Below are 18,512 nucleotides of genomic sequence, written 5' to 3' on the forward strand. Positions count from 1 at the left end.
ACTTCCTGTACTGTGCATCGCATACACACAGCTTTCCGTGATCTTCATGCCCACTGGCCGTCCTTTCGTCTGTGATTGGTTGCAGGCAGACGTGCCCCCAGCCTGTCACAGTATCTGCCGTGCAGTCATCGTGGCTATCATTGTCTGCACAGCCTGCAATCATGCTCTATTGCCGCTGACTATGTAGCAGAGCTGAAGCGGCATCGGACCTCGTGGGGATTACGCTGGAGCTTCAGGGTGTTGGGGGTTAATAAAGTGGTGAAGGAGGGGGTGTGTTTTGTACTTTATTCCAAACAAAGGATTTTTCTCTGTGTCTGTGTTTATTTACATTCTCTTACAAGTAAGTGTGATGCAGGTATTTCAGACGCCTGTGCCATTACTAACCTAGGATTTAGTAGCAGCTGTGCACTGTTCTTAACCCTTTATAACTCAGATTGCCAGGGCAATCGAGAAGAGCCGGCATTGCACCAGGATTGTCACATCTAATAGATGCGGCAATACCAGGCGGCTGCGGGCTGAGACTACCAGCCCCCAGCCGGCATTATCATGGCTGGGGATAAAAATTAGATGCATCACCGACATAGCCGCGCGCACTTCTGACAGGTGCGTGCATGTGTATCTGTGTACATGAACATTCATGTGCAGAGAGCGCAGGCTTTGCCGGCTGATGTCATGTCAGACTTGTACAAGTCTGACAGCGCATCATCGGCACAGCTACACACTTCTGACAGGAACGTGCATGTGTTTCTGAAAGACATGCACGTTCACCATACTGGCCTGCAGACATTTAGGTAGGAGCGTCCGCGGTGTACTCACCCGAGGCTGTGTCATGGCAGCAAACTCCTTCCGGGTCACGCTTTTCCCTTCCGGAGCTGACAATTCAATATTCACTGCTTTCCGCGGCCACCAGTTGGCCTGCCACCTGTGACTGGTTGCAGTCAGCTGACACGCTGACACTTAGGGTGGGGGCGCATCAAGCTGCAACCAATTACGTGCGCCGGTGGGCGGGCAAAGCATTGAATATTGAATTGTCAGCTCTGGAAGGGAAAAGTGTGACCCGGAAGACGTTTGCTGGCATGACACAGCCTCGGGTGAGTACACCGTGGGCGCTCCTACCCTCGTAGCCCTTCCAAAAACGTTTTTAAACTCTGGATTCTGGTTCCCATAGAGTTATATGGACATTGGAATCTGGAGTGGATTCGGATTCTTTTTTTTTCAATCCGGCGGGGATCCGCCGATCCCGGATTTTGGCGGATTCGATCAGCCCTAGTTACAATGACACTAAACTTCAGGAAGGCGAATCAGCTAAGAAAAGATATTTGTGCCATAAGCTGGAATAATGTCCTGAGAAATAAAAGTACACAAAGCAAAATCGTACACTTTTATAAGCAACCTTGAATATGACCTGTGCACAATATATAGCCTATTATTATTATTTATTTTTAGAGCACCATTTATTCCATGGCGCTTTACAAGTGAAAAGGGTGTACATGAAATCATGTACAGAGGGAATAAACAATCTAGAAAGAGGAATAAACCACTATGGCTAAATACAGCTGTAAGGAGCCCAATATATGACAAAAAAGTGCTAAGAGAAGTAAAGCAAGAAGAAGCATTAAATACTTCTAGAAAATTAAATAAATTGTGTACATAGCCAATCAAAGCATCAAAACTTGAGACAGAAAGACTCATTGCCAGAGAAAGTAAAAATAATCTAAAAATATTCAACTACATTAACAGTAAGGGAATCAAAAATGACAGTGTTGGCCCCCTCAAAAAAAAAGTCTGAGTGTAATGGTGGACAAGAATAAGGGAAAGGCCAATATGCTAAATACCTTTTTCTTAACAGCATTTATACAAGAAAATCCTACGAGAGATGACATGATCAGGGATATCATAAATTCACCATTAAGTGTCACATGCTTAACCCAGCAGGAAGTATGGCGCTGCCTCAAATTCACTAAAGTAGAAAAATCTCTAGGGCCAGATGGAATACACCCCTGAGTACTGCAGGAATTTAGTACTGTGATAGACAGACCAATATTTTTAATAGTAACAGATTACGTAATAACAGGGTTTGTACAAAAGGACTGTTGCATAACAAATGTGGTGCCAATATTCAAAAAGATGACATAATCTGAGCCTGGTAATTATAGATCGGTAAGATGGGTAGATGGGTAACTACTGTGGGTAAAATGCTTGAAGGTTTTGTAAGAGATGCCATCCTGGAGTATCTATCTGAAGAAGAAGAACCTCATGACTTAGTATCAACAAGTGTTTATGATAGATCGGTCCTGTCAAACTAATTTGATCAGTTTCTGTAAGGAGGTAAGTTCCACACTGGACCAGGGAAGGGAGTTTGATATGGTGTCACACAAAAGATTGGTACAGAAAATGAGAAAAATGAGACTAAGGGAAATATGTGTAACTGATTTAACAACTGGCTCTGTGATGGAAAACAGCAGGTGGTTATTAATGGAACACAATTGGACTGGGTCACAGGTAACAGTGGGGTATCACACATAGGGGTTAGTATTGGGCTTTCTTCTTTTTAACAAATTTATAAATGATCTTGTTGGGGGCATACACAGTAGAATTTCAATATTTGCAAATGATAAACTGAGTAATAAATGCAGAGGATAATTTAATATTGCTGGAGGATTGGCCTAATGGCAATTGAAGTTTTATGTACAGAACTGCAAGGATATGCACTTGGGCAGAGGAAATACAATTTATAACTATGTACTACATTGTAAAACATTGGGTAAAACTGACTGAAAAAGACTTGCAAGTATGGGTGGATGGCAGACTCAACTTTAGTGACCAGTGTCCGGCAGCTGCTGCCAAGGCTAATAAAACAATGGGATGCATTAAAAGAGGCATATATGCTCATGAGAAGAACATAGTTTTGCTTCTATACAAGTCACTAATGCGACCACACTTAGAATACTGTATACAATTTTGGTCTCTGGTGTATAAGAAAGGCATACCTGCACTACAGTGGGTGCAGAGAAGAGCAACCAAGGCTATTAAAGGAATGGGTGGAATTCTGTACCAAGAAATGTTATTAAACTTGGGGTTATTTAGTTTGGAAAAATGAAGGCTTAAAGCCCAGTCACACTCAACGACTTACCAGCGATCCCGAAAACTATGCGACCTGATAGGGATCGCAGGTAAGTCGCTGAGAGGTCGCAGGTGAGATGTCACACAGTCAGATCTTACCAGCGATGCAGGAACAATACAGGTCGCAGTAGCGACCTGTATAACGATCTCAGCAGTCACTGTGACCCTGTCACACAGCGTCAAACACAGAGATGTGTCCTGCCCAGCAGGACGTTGCCTTTGAAGAAAATGACCTGGACCATTCAGCAACGACTAGCAATCTCACAGCAGGGGCCTGATCGCTGGTAAGTGTCACACATAACGAGATCGCTAACGGGATCGCTACTGCGTCACCAAAACGGTGACTCAGCTGCGATCTCGCTAGCGATCTCGTTATGTGTGACAGTACCTTTAGGGGCGATCTTATTACAATGTACAAATATATGAGGGACAGTACAGAGACGATGAATTAATAATCATTTTACACCTAGGACGGGGACAAGGGGGCATCTTGCACGTCTATGGGAAAGAAGTTTTAATCATAGTCACAGACGCAGATTCTTTACATCAAGAGTAGTGAGACTATGAAACTCTCTGCCACATAATGTGGTAATGTTATTGAGAGATCAATAAAAACATTGGCTCGAGGCACAAAAACAAGCCCTAATACATGGATACCTGCAGTGAAGAAATCCGGTCTTTGGTCACTGAATTATCTTCCTCTAAATTTTTCATGATGACGTCATCCATGCATCAAGGTGGGACTTTGGGGTTGGGGACTTCTTCTTCGCCTGCCTCCTCTGTTTATTCTACAGATCACGGATTATTCTATGACCTGCCTCCTTTTTGAAATTCTGCGCCGCTGCAACATCATTGCAGTCAGAAGCATGTGCAGAGTGAATCTAAAGGCAGTCTGCAGGTCTTCAATAAAATTGCGACGGAGGCATGGCATGTGCAGACATTTCAGCTCAATGACCTCTTCGTTATGCCAAATTCTTGATCTGCACATGCGCTGCATCCAGCGACATTTTAATGATGGAAGTGTGTAGAATCACACTGCTCACAGTCTTCAATAAAATGGCACTGGATGTGGCGCATGCGCAGATCAAGATTTCAGCTTACGGAAGAGGCCATTGAGATAAGATCTCAGTCTGCGCGTATACCACATCCGGGGCCATTTCATTGATTAAGTACAGACCGCCCTCAGAATTGCGCTGCCCACAGTAATCATGGCGGCAGCATGGAATTTTAGAAATTGAATACTCAGTGACTTGTAGAAGAAACAAGAGGATGCAGGTGGAGAAGACGAAGACCCTATCCTCCAAGTCCTGCCCAGATACACGGTTCACGTCCTAATGAAAACTTTAGAAGACGATTATTCAGTCAAACAAAGATTGGATTTCTTCACTGCAGGTATCCATTTAATCAGCATCACAGCGCCAGTATGGCCATGTGTTTACTTTATAATGCTAAATCCTGCTGATACGTTCTCTTTAATGAGCATTTTTTTAGGCGTGTATGTTTTTCAATAATAATGTGTATGTACTCCTTTTTGAGATCCTTTTCCTTTGATGTTCTAGGATCCAGTTTTGTTTCTGGCCTTATTGCATTCATGCTCAGGACATCAACCAAAGTTAGTATATTTGAATATTAATTTGTTAGAAAATGTTGTAATGTGTTATCTCATTAGTAATACTTTTCCATATGATATACATAGACCTGACAGTATGCTATGCCCATGGATGTGTGAAACCACAGTACACATTGTATGAAGCAACATTCTTTAAAGAGGTATTTTCACTTTCTATTGGTTGAAATTTTTAAAACATGACTATCAAAGAGAGTTTAACAACAGGTTGGTATTCTGCCATAGGATTCAGGGCATGAGTTTATTTACAACCATGTTTTCATGTCTTTGTGAACTGCCTCTTTAAAGCTATTAATCCAAAAGGGCGTTACGTATATACCCTCCAGCCATAAACATCATTGATGATCAGCATGCAGAAAATTTAAAATAATTGATAAAATTTAAAAATAATAATATGTAAACATGGGTTTTGTTCATGCATAAAAGAAAACTTGCCAATAATAAGCAAAGGGGTGGGCGCCTTGAGCACATGCCAGCCTGCTTGATCCGGGGAAGCAATGGATGCATCTTACCTTTGGTCAGTCCTCCCCATCTTCAGGTGTGATCTCTGTCTCTTTATGTACCACTACTTTGGTCACTGACATGTCAGGGTGCTGCTCTTTGGCCTCTTTAATTGCCTGAGCCAGCGCCTAACACAAGAAGAACCAAAAGGGGACGGAAACAAAAAGGAGGTGGAACATGCATGATCAGTGGGAAGGTGGATAATCATGAGAAAATTACACCACTTACAAATGAGGAGACACAATTAAACAGAAATTACTTGTAAATTCCATGTAGAAGGCATACAAGAGTTTACACTTAGCCCATTCTTTATAAACTATCTGTGTATAATCAATTAAATCCTTGTGTTTGCAATGGAAATGGTAGAAGTAAATAAGCATGTCCTGACACTGCAGGTTATTAGTGGTAATAGTTAAAGGTGAAAGGGTTAAGTATGACCTCTAGTTACCATTTTCCGCTGATGAATCACTCACATCAAGTTACTGCAGCACCCTAGTAAGTATATATAGAATGCTTCCTCCCAAGCTACTTTACCTGATCATGGTCAATGTCAGCATCTCCTGTAATCACTATCCGCTTTTCAATTCTGGTCTCTGAAATGCCTCCTTTCACAGTCTATGCAGAGATGAAAATAAAAAAATTCAAGTTTCAAAAATCTGTTCATGCAATCATTTTTTATTCTTATCAGGCCTAACCAGTCGTACATGGTACCTGGGCCTGATGTTACACACTCAGACACACTCCATGCAGGTGGAGATAAGAAAAGTGGTGTGTGCAGTGCGTATAAACAAAATCATTGAAATTAGTTTTTAGGTCATCTCCTAAGTTATTGTGTGGCTGACCTGCAGTGGGTTTAAAATTAGCTTCTCACTTACATTAGCACATAGCTATTGCAAACAATCAATACCTGGCCCACCTCTCCAAGTTCCAACACAAAATTACCATTGAAATAATGTATATGTATTGTTCAGTTTCTCTTCTAATTCAAAACACTTCTTTTTCGTACGTACTGACTAAAAAGCACGCTAAAAGTAAAAAGCAAAGGGTGTGGGTGGTAGGATCCATTGAAGCTGCCAAATAAATGCCAGTGGATGGAAGCAATGCTGTGGATAGAAAAGGCGCAATAGGATATATCTGGGTATCGTCGTCAGCTGGATTTCCTCACCTGTGAGAGTTGTGTATGACACAACAATATGAGCATGTAAGATGTAGGGCTGCTGCAGATACACAATGTACATAGAGGTACAAAAAAAATCAGCAGTTGAAGGAAAATGTGCTAACTCTGTGCTGCTGTGAAGAAACCTCTATAGGAAGGATCCAGGATACATCAGTAGATGGAAGCTCTCTTTCTATACGTTTCAAAGCCTTCTTGCTTCTTCTTCCGGAATATCTACATTGTAAATTTTACTCCTGAAGAAGCCAAAAGGCTTTGAAATGCGTATTAATAAACCGCTCCTATCTAAAGATGTCTCCTGGATCTCTCCTATAGAGGTCTTTCACGGCAGCACAGAGTTAGCATGTTTTCCTTTAACTACAGATAAATGCCAGTGACAGGTTTCTTGAAAATAAGGGGTTGATATTGTGTGATTGTATGCCCTAAGGGAATGTGGACTCAAATGTATAGATACAGTATGTTGTAGCAGTACGGCTGCTTAAGTGGCATGCTTATGCCACTGACGTTTCATATTTCAGAAACTTAGGATATTCAACATAAAATTTGGACTAGGGCTAATTTTTCCAGTGGAGGGAGAAGAGGACCCTGGGCGGTTCTGTATTGTGTTGTTTGGAATGTCCTCATCGAACAATAGTTGCACTGGCTCACATAGTCTAGGCAAGTATAGGCTATGTAAAGGAGAGTGGCAGTCATTATAATGAGACAGTATAAAGCATGTTTTGCTTTGAGATGCTAGGTTACTGATCTCAAAGCCTATGTTGCCGAGTGTGGAAGGGGTAAAATTTCTCATTGTGGAGACTTATAAATCATGCATTTCTCCTCTGGCAATTTAAAGAAGCACTCCCAATCATTATTCTATTGATTACACTTGTGTAAGTGTGTTTATATACTCACAGATTACAGTCTGCTCAGATTTCGGATGCTGCTGCAGTCCTCTTCTGAGCCACTTTATTGCTATTCTCTTTGGAGGACTCTCACTGATCACATAGAAAGTGGACTCCCGCGCTGTCGTAAAAATATAGTCAGCAATAATGGATAAACGTGATTTTATTATGCTTTTCAGAGATCACATCTCCTTTCTCAGAAAAATCACACATGTACAACTTTATCTGAGGAAGAAGTGATCTCTGAAATGCGTAATAAAAAAAATCACGTTTCACCATTACTGCTGACCATCTTCTTACAACAGCGCGGGAGTCCACTTCTATTTGATCTTTTGACACCAACTCCTCGTAGTGCCTGCTGTGACCGTAACCTACACGCTTTCAATAGCAGTTGTGACTATTTTCACAACTGTATCAGGTGAGCACATTGATTTTTTCCTACAAACATTTGTAACGTTAATACCCTTCTAGCGCCTTTTGTCTTTTCAGTCTTCTTAACATGGATAGCGCACACTGGGATACATGGGTGAGTCAGAAGACACTTTTACAATGTAAACCGTTAAAGTCTCATACTCGCGCTCCATAGGGTTACATTGTATTAGCTATTCCAGCTTACACATACAGCGCAGTTTGAGCTGGCAAGTCAGAATAGAATTCATGTGACTCAGAAGAGGACTGGAGCAGCGCCATAAATTGGAGAAAAAGGCGATTGGTATGTTAATGCACGTACAATACATACACATTTACAAAGGCATAGTCAATAAAAACATTAATGGCAATATTTAAGTATGTAAATTGCCTCTTCACAGAGGAAGAGGACTGGAACTCTGGTGAAACCTATTGGTGGTAGCAATTCTAAAAATCCATGTAGACCTTTTAAAGGGTCTTACTATATGACTTGGGAGAAAGAAGAGTTTGATCCAAATCAGTGCAACGCAGTAGAATTAGTTTGACTGTGTAAGAAACTTTTAATGGGAAAGGGGACATTTTTGGGAGAGGTCTAAGGGGCAACATTTATTTTTGTGGAGAGGGCCAAGTTGGTGTAGGGAGACTTATAAGCCATGAAATACTTATAACTAGGAACACTTTGTTTAGTTGGAAGATAGACTGCCTAAGATTTCTTTTTGTCCTATTACCAGGTTTACTTGAAAATAGGAAAGGTCTTATTATTATTTTTGGCTCCAAAAAAATGCATTAGGGCTTATTTTCAGGAGATATTTTTGTATTGATGTCATTGATTGGAACGTGTGTTAATGGCAAATGAATGTTCACCTCCTTTCCCTGTCCATATTCCCGCTCACCCCTCTGCGTTGGCATCAGTGATTGAAACTGCCATATTACTACCCAAAGATTGCATTTAAATCCTCAGACTGGCCGGAGACTCTCCTGATCTGATCGTGACAGCTGCATAGAAATTGCATTGATGCGATCCCTGGCCAGTATATGGTAGTTTGAAGCACTGATGCCTATGCAGAGGGTTGCATGGAAATATAAGTATTGGAAGGAAGTGAATATTCATTTGCCTTTATCATACGTTCCAATCATTGACGCTAGCACAGAGCAGGGGGGCAATATTATAGGCGAACAGGGAATATATTTATTTGTATTACGATTTGTCCTAGATCGTTATGAGTCATCACACTAATACTAATGCAAATATCTATTTTTACTACTGCAGTCCTTTAATGTGGCAGGATCTGGCAACCTATGTGGCACCTATTCCAAGTCACTAACTATAGAAGTGTGGTTAAAGAGGTTGGCCACTGCTTTAACATTGATGGCCTATACTTAATATAGGTCATCAATGTCTGATCGACCGGGGTCTAACACCATGTAAACCCTCCCCCAATTACCCCTCAGCAATCAGCTGTTGTCGATGCCAGCAATGCTTAGTTCCGGAGCTGCCACATCTTTTGAGAGCGGCAGCCGGGTAATGCACATCCCACCTCTTATTGATTTGAATGGGAAATGGATGTGCCGTACCTGACCGATCAGACTTTGATGGAATATCCTTAAGATAGGTCATCAATGTCAACATAGTGGCCAAACGCTTTAACAACCAGAAACTACAATCTGATTTTGGTGGCATACAAAAATTACATTTCAATCTTTAAAGAAGACAGAGGTATACAGAGTTGTATGCAATGTTATGTAAAGCAGCAGACTGCCAGCAGCACTATAAAAACATCTAATGGTAGACTTGAAAGCTTGTCTCTATTTCTTCACTAGGAAATAATAATACATCATATACAACCATATTTCCAGTAGGTGTAATTTAGCACTATGTCAAATACTGTACACTGTGTTGTGGCTACCAAGGTATAAACAATGTTCTCCTTTAATCTTATTAAAAGCTTTTTTTGTTCATTAAACAGTCCTAGTTCCATCACACTTTCTCAGTGGGATAAAAAACATCAATTTCACATTTCAATCACTGTCCCTATATTATAAATTGTTAAACTGCCTTCATCACTTTTGATCTGGCCTCAGATAACCTGCAATAGAAGGTAAGCACGATGAGAATTCAGAAATTATAGGAAGTATTCAGAATGTTGATTAGGAGCCAAGAAGGAAATAATGAGTGCACCTGTGTATGTTGTCTAAATCTTGTAGCAATGGCAACATTTTTCATATATTTTATATATATATATATATATATATATATATATATATATATATATATATATATATATATATATATATATATATATATATATATATGTTGAGATCCTAAGTTTACCTGGTCTGTATTCTTCAGAGCAAGACACCCAGAAAACTTCTGATTTAGTCGACGTTTATATAGCTGGTCATTTTCCGCTGAGCCGCTTAAAGGTAAGAGCCCACAATCGGGATTAGTGGCGTATTTTCGCTGCGTCCAAAAAGAAATATCGTGCCCACTAAGCTTTTTTTTAACACTTCAGAAACTGACCTATATCAATTCCTATGTCAATTGACCTATGTCAATTTCTTAAGCAGAGACGCTTGAGTCTATTGTGCGGGAAGAAGCAGCGGATGCAGCGAAAATACGCTGCATCCAGAAAGCCACATTACCCTGATTGTGGGGACTTACCCTAATATATACACAACTAAGGAACCAAATTAAGGCCACTGTTACACGGTGCAGGTTTGGTCACCATTTTTTTAAATCCAAAACCAAGAATAGGTGTCAACTCCTTTTCCCCAATTTCTTCCAAGAGTGCTAACTTTTTTTATTTTTCCGTCGTACAAAGGCTGGATTTTCCATGTCAATATGATTAATGTTGAAAAAAGTTTGGTTTGCGTCCCCAATTTTGGAGACATTTTTATTTTTCTGTTGATGAAGTTCTATGAGGACTTGTTTTTGCACTTATCATATGGTGTAGTTAATTTTTCCATGCTATTTGTCCTGCTCCAACTTACTATAAAGATATTGTGCTCTTCACTAACTCCAATATACTGCACAGCTTTATTTTTCTATTGCTTTTCTCCTTCTGCAGCCTATGATGGCTGTCTTCTCTCATTTGCTGACAGGTACTGATCATGGATTTTGAGGAGATTGTGATTACTCCTGCCAGGACTTTCACAGATACTCTTCGATCTCAGTGCAGTTCACCAATACACAGACTTAGGGTAAGTTCACACAGTGCGTTTTTGCGCGTTTTTCGGGTGCATTTTTGGCCTCAAAACTGCATGACATTGCTTCCCCAGCAAAGTCTATGAGTTTTCATTTTTGCTGTCCGCACACAACTTTTTTTTTAAGCTGCGTTTTGGAGCTTTAAAAAAAAAAAACCAAAAACTGACATGTCAAGTCTTTCCTGCGTTTTTCCCCCCATGCAATGCATTGGAAAAACGCAGAGATCGAAAACACAGCAAAACGCAGCCAACAACGCACCAAATCGCAGTAAAAACGCGTGCTTTTTTTGCTGCGGGTGCGTTTTTGTACGTTTTTAGCGGCCAAAAACGCAGCGTAAAAAAACCGCAGTGTGTGCACATAGCCTATGATAGTTTTTCCCCCAGAAGATTGCTGGGTGTACTTTTGTCCTTATCAATACTGTAACACCTGCATCCTGGTTATCTCTTTTTCCTCTGCTGCAATCTGAGGGAGGTGAGAGAGAGCACAAACCATAAGGCTATGTTTCCACAATCAGTATCTGTTTTTGATGCTGCAGAATTTCTCTACCATTTCCGCACCTTAGTTTACCTGCGTTTTTTAATGCTTCAATTTTATCGTGTTTGTCTGTTTGGTGTGTCATCCTTAAATAAAGCTATTTAGTTTTTGAAACTTCCTAGTATTGACATCCTGGATTACATGCATTTTTGATGCGTTTCCGCTGCGTAAAAGCAATAAAACAGTGTGTGCATTTTTTGCCAGCAGAATTTCCACATCTAATGCAAATCTAAAAAACACGCACAGTGGACATGAGATTTCTATTAATCCAATCAACATTACTTACACTGCAAAATTCTGCCTTTTTGAAGCAATGAAAATACAGTGCCTACAAGTAGTATTCAACCCCCTGCAGATTTAGCAGGTTTGATAAGATGCAAATAAGTTAGAGCCTGCAAACGTCAAACAAGAGCAGGATTTATTAACAGATGCATAAATCTGACAAACCAACAAGTTATGTTGCTCAGTTAAATTTTAATAAATTTTCAACATAAAAGTGTGGGTCAATTATTATTCAACCCCTAGGTTTAATATTTTGTGGAATAACCCTTGTTTGCAATTACAGCTAATAATCGTCTTTTATAAGACCTGATCAGGCCGGCACAGGTCTCTGGAGTTATCTTGGCCCACTCCTCCATGCAGATCTTCTCCAAGTTATCTAGGTTCTTTGGGTGTCTCATGTGGACTTTAATCTTGAGCTCCTTCCACAAGTTTTTAATTGGGTTAAGGTCAGGAGACTGACTAGGCCACTGCAACACCTTGATTTTTTCCCTCTTGAACCAGGCCTTGGTTTTCTTGGCTGTGTGCTTTGGGTCGTTGTCTTGTTGGAAGATGAAAGGATGACCCATCTTAAGATCCTTCATGGAGGAGCGGAGGTTCTTGGCCAAAATCTCCAGGTAGGCCGTGCTATTCATCTTCCCATGGATGCGGACCAGATGGCCAGGCCCCTTGGCTGAGAAACAGCCCCACAGCATGATGCTGCCACCACCATGCTTGACTGTAGGGATGGTATTCTTGGGGTCGTATGCAGTGCCATCCAGTCTCCAAACGTCACGTGTGTGGTTGGCACCAAAGATCTCGATCTTGGTCTCATCAGACCAGAGAACCTTGAACCAGTCTGTCTCAGAGTCCTCCAAGTGATCATGAGCAAACGGTAGACGAGCCTTGACATGACGCTTTGAAAGTAAAGTTACCTTACGGGCTCGTCTGGAACGGAGACCATTGTGGTGGAGTACGTTACCTATGGTATTGACTGAAACCAATGTCCCCACTGCCATGAGATCTTCCCGGAGCTCCTTCCTTGTTGTCCTTGGGTTAGCCTTGACTCTTCTGACAAGCCTGGCCTCGGCACGGGAGGAAACTTTCAAAGGCTGTCCAGGCCGTGGAAGGCTAACAGTAGTTCCATAAGCCTTCCACTTCCGGATGATGCTCCCAACAGTGGAGACAGGTAGGCCCAACTCCTTGGAAAGGGTTTTGTACCCCTTGCCAGCCTTGTGACCCTCCACGATCTTGTCTCTGATGGCCTTGGAATACGCCTTTGTCTTTCCCATGTTGACCATTATTAGTGCTGTTCACAAGTTTGGGGAGGGTCTTAGTCAGAAAAGGCTGGAAAAAGAGATAATTAATCCGAACATGTGAAGCTCATTGTTCTTTGTGCCTGAAATACTTCTTAATACTTTAGGGGAACCAAACAGAATTCTGGTGGTTTGAGGGGTTGAATAATAAATGACCCTCTGAATAAACTTTTCTCAATTTAAACAAAAAAAAAGAAGAAAAAAAAGAAATAACATTCTTTTTTGCTGCAGTGCATTTCACACTTCCAGGCTGATCTACAGTCCAAATGTCACAATGCCAAGTTAATTCCGAATGTGTAAACCTGCTAAATCTGCAGGGGGTTGAATACTACTTGTAGCCACTGTACACAGTCAAAAGGCAAGTAAAACTCATCCTAATAGGAGTTTGTGTGCTGTCGGATCATTATTAAAAGCAACAGGACAATCAGGTATGTGAAGGGGTGCACATTCCCTCCAGCAACAAAATGCTAGGAAATTTATACAGAATATTTACACAGCTGCATTAGAAATAAAAACATAAATGGCAAAAATATATTCATACTTCTTTGTCCTTAAAGTGCTGGTTTTGGACTAAAATATGGAATATAGACCAAATCTGCATAGACCAGCCAGATAACCTTGCATACAAGTAAGACACCACTAAATACTGTATAACCTTTCAGTCACTGTTGAAAAAAATTAAGAGGGGTGCTCTCAAGAATTAAGGAGACTCAAATATGCACCTGATGTATTCTTTGTTACTCCTTTAATGAAAATTCAAGGGGTATTTTATTTTAGGTAACTCACCTACCCACTGTGTAACCATCGGCTCTACTCATCTTTTCATGGCTTCAGTCTTGTGGAGGGGAAGAAAGTAAGCCATTCTTGCACTCTTACAGGAACCCAGGGGTCAAATACATACTATACCATTTTAAACGGGAGGGTATTGTCTAAATGGATTACCACTTTAAAGGGAACCTGTCACCAGATTTTTCTCTATTAAACTAAAAGGATCACCTTCTGCAGCTCCTGGGCTGCATTCATGAAGGTGCACCTTTGCCCTGACTCCCCTTCCAGACCCCAAAAATAACTATAAAACTTGGCCATTAGGTATGCTAATTTCCTGTGTTGGTCAGATGGGCGGGCTCATTTTCTTCTCCTTTTCCCCCTCCTGCCGCTGATTGCCGTCTTCCTTTCTTGATTGACGGGATGACGCCTAAGTCATCATCCTCGTCGCGTTTTCAAATCTCGTGCCTGTGCAGTTAGGTCGGCTCGCGCAGGCGCAGTTTTCTCTGCCATATCGCGGACAGAGCAGAAAACATAGCTGCCCTCGCTCGCGCCGTTGAGCTAAATGCGCAGGCGCAAGATTATGGGCGAGTACGAGCATGGTGCTGGTGAGGACGGCACTGTGCATGACCTCACCAGCGCCATATTCGTACCATAATCTCGCACCTACGCATTTAGCTCACCGGCGCGAGCGAGGGCAGCTATGCTTTCTATGTTTTCTGCTCTGCCCGCGATATGGCACAGCGAGCTGTGCCTGCGCGAGCCGACCTAACTGCACAGGCGCGAGATTAGAAAATGCTACAAGGATAATGACGGAGGTGTCATCTAGTCAATCAAGAAAGGAGGACGGCGATCAGCGGCAGGAGGGGGGAAAGGAGCAAAAAATGAGCCCACCCATCTGGCCAACACAGATAATTAGCATACCTAACGGCCAAGTTTTATAAAGTTATTTTTGGGGTCTGGAAGGGGAGTCAGGGCCAAGGTGCACCTACATAGAATGCAGCTCAGGAGCTGCAGAAGGTGATTCATTTAGTTTAATAGGCAAAAATCTGGTGACAGGTTCCCTTTAAGCTTGTATTTTGGAAACATTTCCCAGTATTTGTCGACAATACTGCACAACTGAGACCAAGAAATGCACAACTATACAATAGAGGAATAAAAATGTTATACCTAGAGTTGCAGTGTTACAGAAAATATAAAAAATATTCAGAATAAATATAAAAACATTTGTCACAGTTGACACCTCATAGTTTACAGACTGAAGTCATTACTAGATTCGACAATACATGTTTGCAATGTGGAGAGCATGAATGGTGACCTATAGAAGCATGCTATATGCAATCTGATATGAGCACTTGTTCTGAATCATGGTGGGATGACATACACATAGCTGGGTGATTAACTTAATCAGTGAAGTATTAAATTGTTCACAGTTTCGGTCCATTGAAGCTAAGATAGTGAATCATGATTCTACATTATCTTAGGAGCTGAGGAATATAGCAAATGCTTCAGGACAAGTGATGGGTATTGCAGTCGTATTTTACCAATTGTGACAGTGAGACAGGAGGCAGTGAATAAAATGATCTAGAATATTCAGCAATACTATCAACTGGACTCCAACTACTGCCAAATTTTATGTTGGGTTCTTTTATTCTGCTTTGCTCTATAAATGTTTATTAGCAAGAATGTCATGTATTGTCCATGTTTCGCTTAGTTAGGTTTTCTGATTAATAACCTCAGTAGTTATATTTGAAAAGGAAGGTTTTTCCACTGGACATACATAATTTGTGTTGTGCTTTATTCTTTACCAGGTGTAGACAAACAAATACACAGTGAGAACTTACTTTGGTAATGTGTGTAGTAGTTGTAGTGCCAAGAGTTTCTGAAGTAATTGTCTGAGCGCTCATTAATACACCAGGATCTGTATCAGGACGGGATACCATCTAAAAACAAAGTGATGCAAGGACTTGGGTTTAATAGCAACATAAAATATGTTTTGGACCTCTGTACTTTGGGGTATATACAGGACACTACACCTTAATTATAAATGAATCCACCATGTAAAATATACATAAATATTCACAAATGCATATGCGTGATCCTGTATCACATCACAGGTAGGCAGTGTTCGTTCACAGCTTTGTAGACTATGATTTAATAGACGTTCATGTTTTTAGCAGTTTCCAGACTGATGTCTATAGGTGATGTCCTCCAAGAACACGCATTTGTGAATATTACTAAAATATTAGCTAGCTACATTAGTAAACTTTTTATCATTATTATAGTGTTCAGAGCTTTATTTCCCAAAATGGAGCTCAAAATCCCCTTATCAAACATAGATTTAAAAATTAAATGGAAACTGTTAGGTGCAATATGCACCCAGAACCAGGAGCATCCAAAAGGCTGTGAACACTGACTGGGTGCATATTACTAATCCCTGCCTAAATGTCCCAGCCTATAATAGCATAGATAAAGAGATTTTTAGAAGAGTATTTCTAAAGATCTTATATGATGTGCTAATGAGGCTAGCGACTAGTCACAAGGGCGTTAGTTCTCTTGGCTAATCAACCCCCTTAGCATGTAATCACGCCCCTGTGGGCTAATGAATGTGCAGCGTCAGAGGATTATTGCATTCACCTCTCTGCTGCCATCGCGTCCGACTCCTGGATTTCGACTCAGTGCGTATGATCCTGGATTTTCGGTCATTAACACTATGAAGCAGAGTGTACACATCCTGGCTTCAAACACGTGTAGTGCGCATGACTGAAAGTCTGGGATCGTGCGCACTGAGCCGATGGCAGCAGAGAGGTTAGCACGACCATCCACTGACGCTGCCCATTCATTAGCCCACAGGGGTGTGCTTACATGCAAAGGGGGTCAACTAGCCAAGGGAACGAACGCCATTGTGACTAGTCCCTGGCCTCATTAGCATATCATATGGGATCTTTAGAAATGCTTTTTCTGAAGATCCCTTTATCTATGCTACTATAGGCTGGGATAGTTAGGCAGGGATTAGCAATATGCACCCAGAACTGCTTGAGGTTCTGGGTGCATATTGCACCTGACAGGTTCCCTTTAACAACCTGGTGGCCTGTAATCACTACTGGAGGGAGGTGAGGACTTTCTTGGTGTAAAGGCATGTACCAAATTATTGTCTAAGGGTATGTGCCCACGATCAGGACCTGCGAGTCTCCTCTGCAGGAGGCCGCAGCTGCTAGTGCCCATGATCTGGGCTCGGGTAGTTTTGGTCTCTCTCTTCCGTTCTCCCTGCGGAGAACACTTTTGTCTCCGCAGCAATAAATTGACATGCTGTGGCTTGGAAAGCCATGCCGCAGGTCAGTTTACGCAGCGGACTGTACACGCACAGAGGGCATGGGATTTCTAGAAATCCCATCCACTGTGCTTGTACTGTAATTCACAGCGATTTGGATGCAGCTAAAGCATACTGCGTCCAAAATGCTGTAAACACTGACTGTGAGCATGCACCCTTACACATTTAGTAGCACCTACACCAAAACTGCAGTTGAGCGTGTACACTGCTGCTCCATTTTAATGGGAATATCTGTGCCAGTGAAAAAAATTCCCAGTTCTGTAGATCGGTGAGGGTATCATTAGTCTGACCCCCAATGTTCAATAGGTTGTGACCTATTCTATGGATAACGGATACCTTGTTTTCACTAGAGAACCCCATTATCGTGTGATACTTGCTAATTTCTAACATTGAGAAGTGCATTTATTTGCCAAAAAGTTATCATAATTAACGTGAGATACTATTTTTAAATATGGAGTAGTAATGAAACATTTGATGCAAGTTAATTAATTTTTGATAGATGCGGGACAGTATGCAGTAAGCTCCTATGCTCCCTACAGTGAAAGGATTGTTTTATTTTAATTCTATGTCTATATAAGAAATGTGGAGCTCTTTATCAGAAAAGCAAAACTCTAACCACTTTAACGATATAAGAAAAAATAAATGGCAGTTTTGGACATCATTAGATTATATATATATATATATATATATATATATATATATATATATATATATATATTTTCAAAGGGGGCATTCGCATATGCATTGAAATAAATAATCAGATCAAATAAATATAAAAGCGCATCTGCTCTGCTGTATCTTATTGGCAAGGAACATGTCCCCATCTACAGTATCTGCACTACGTGCTAACAAGGTAATGTTAGCTACTTTTCATAGAACAAGCAGAATGTAAAGCAAAATTAACACACCTAAATCTAAAGTTTATAATGCTAATAACCATTTCCTTACATAAATTTTAAGTTTGATATAAGTTAATGACCATCATGTAAAAAGTCAGATGATAAATGCAGCTTCAGTACGTGAATTCATTTGTTGTAGTAAATGGCAATGAAAAATGTACACACAATGGCTTGCATCATCACAAATTGAGAGCTGTCTTTACATATCTATTATTTTTCATTATGTAACTTTATACATCTTACTGCAACATGTAGGCATGGCTGCATAATTAACAATACCCTATTCAATATAGGTTAGGTCAATCTAAAAATGTATTTAAAACTAATAATATTAGCCTTATAGCTGGCTAAAAGGTTGTAACTGTTCTCACACCGACACAAGTACATTATATAAACAATATAATAATCCAGCAAAGCTATTGTGCTTCTAGCATAGTACATATATGTTCTATATTCTATGTATATTCTATTCTACATAGGATAGAAT

General features: G+C 40.7%; 1 protein-coding gene across 25 annotated transcripts in view; it reads right to left on the bottom strand.

Moving 5' to 3' along the window:
• The window catches only part of EPB41L3 (erythrocyte membrane protein band 4.1 like 3), a 311,036-nt gene that overhangs the window by 18,499 nt on the left and 274,025 nt on the right, over positions 1-18,512 (bottom strand). For 23 of the 25 annotated variants that reach the window (XM_075314499.1, XM_075314519.1, XM_075314518.1 and 20 more), the window contains 3 exons: positions 15,640-15,738; positions 5,786-5,866; positions 5,263-5,379 (listed from right to left, as the gene is read on the bottom strand). In XM_075314499.1, coding sequence (XP_075170614.1) covers positions 5,269-5,379; positions 5,786-5,866; positions 15,640-15,738 — 291 coding nt within the window. In that variant the 3' untranslated portion in view covers positions 5,263-5,268. The remainder of the gene's footprint in view (positions 1-5,262; positions 5,380-5,785; positions 5,867-15,639; positions 15,739-18,512) is intronic. The other 2 variants (XM_075314504.1, XM_075314505.1) reach the window with 2 other exon arrangements.

The sequence above is a fragment of the Anomaloglossus baeobatrachus genome, chromosome 6 (genome assembly GCF_048569485.1).
Source record: "Anomaloglossus baeobatrachus isolate aAnoBae1 chromosome 6, aAnoBae1.hap1, whole genome shotgun sequence".
In the NCBI taxonomy this organism is placed as follows: Eukaryota; Metazoa; Chordata; class Amphibia; order Anura; family Aromobatidae; genus Anomaloglossus; species Anomaloglossus baeobatrachus.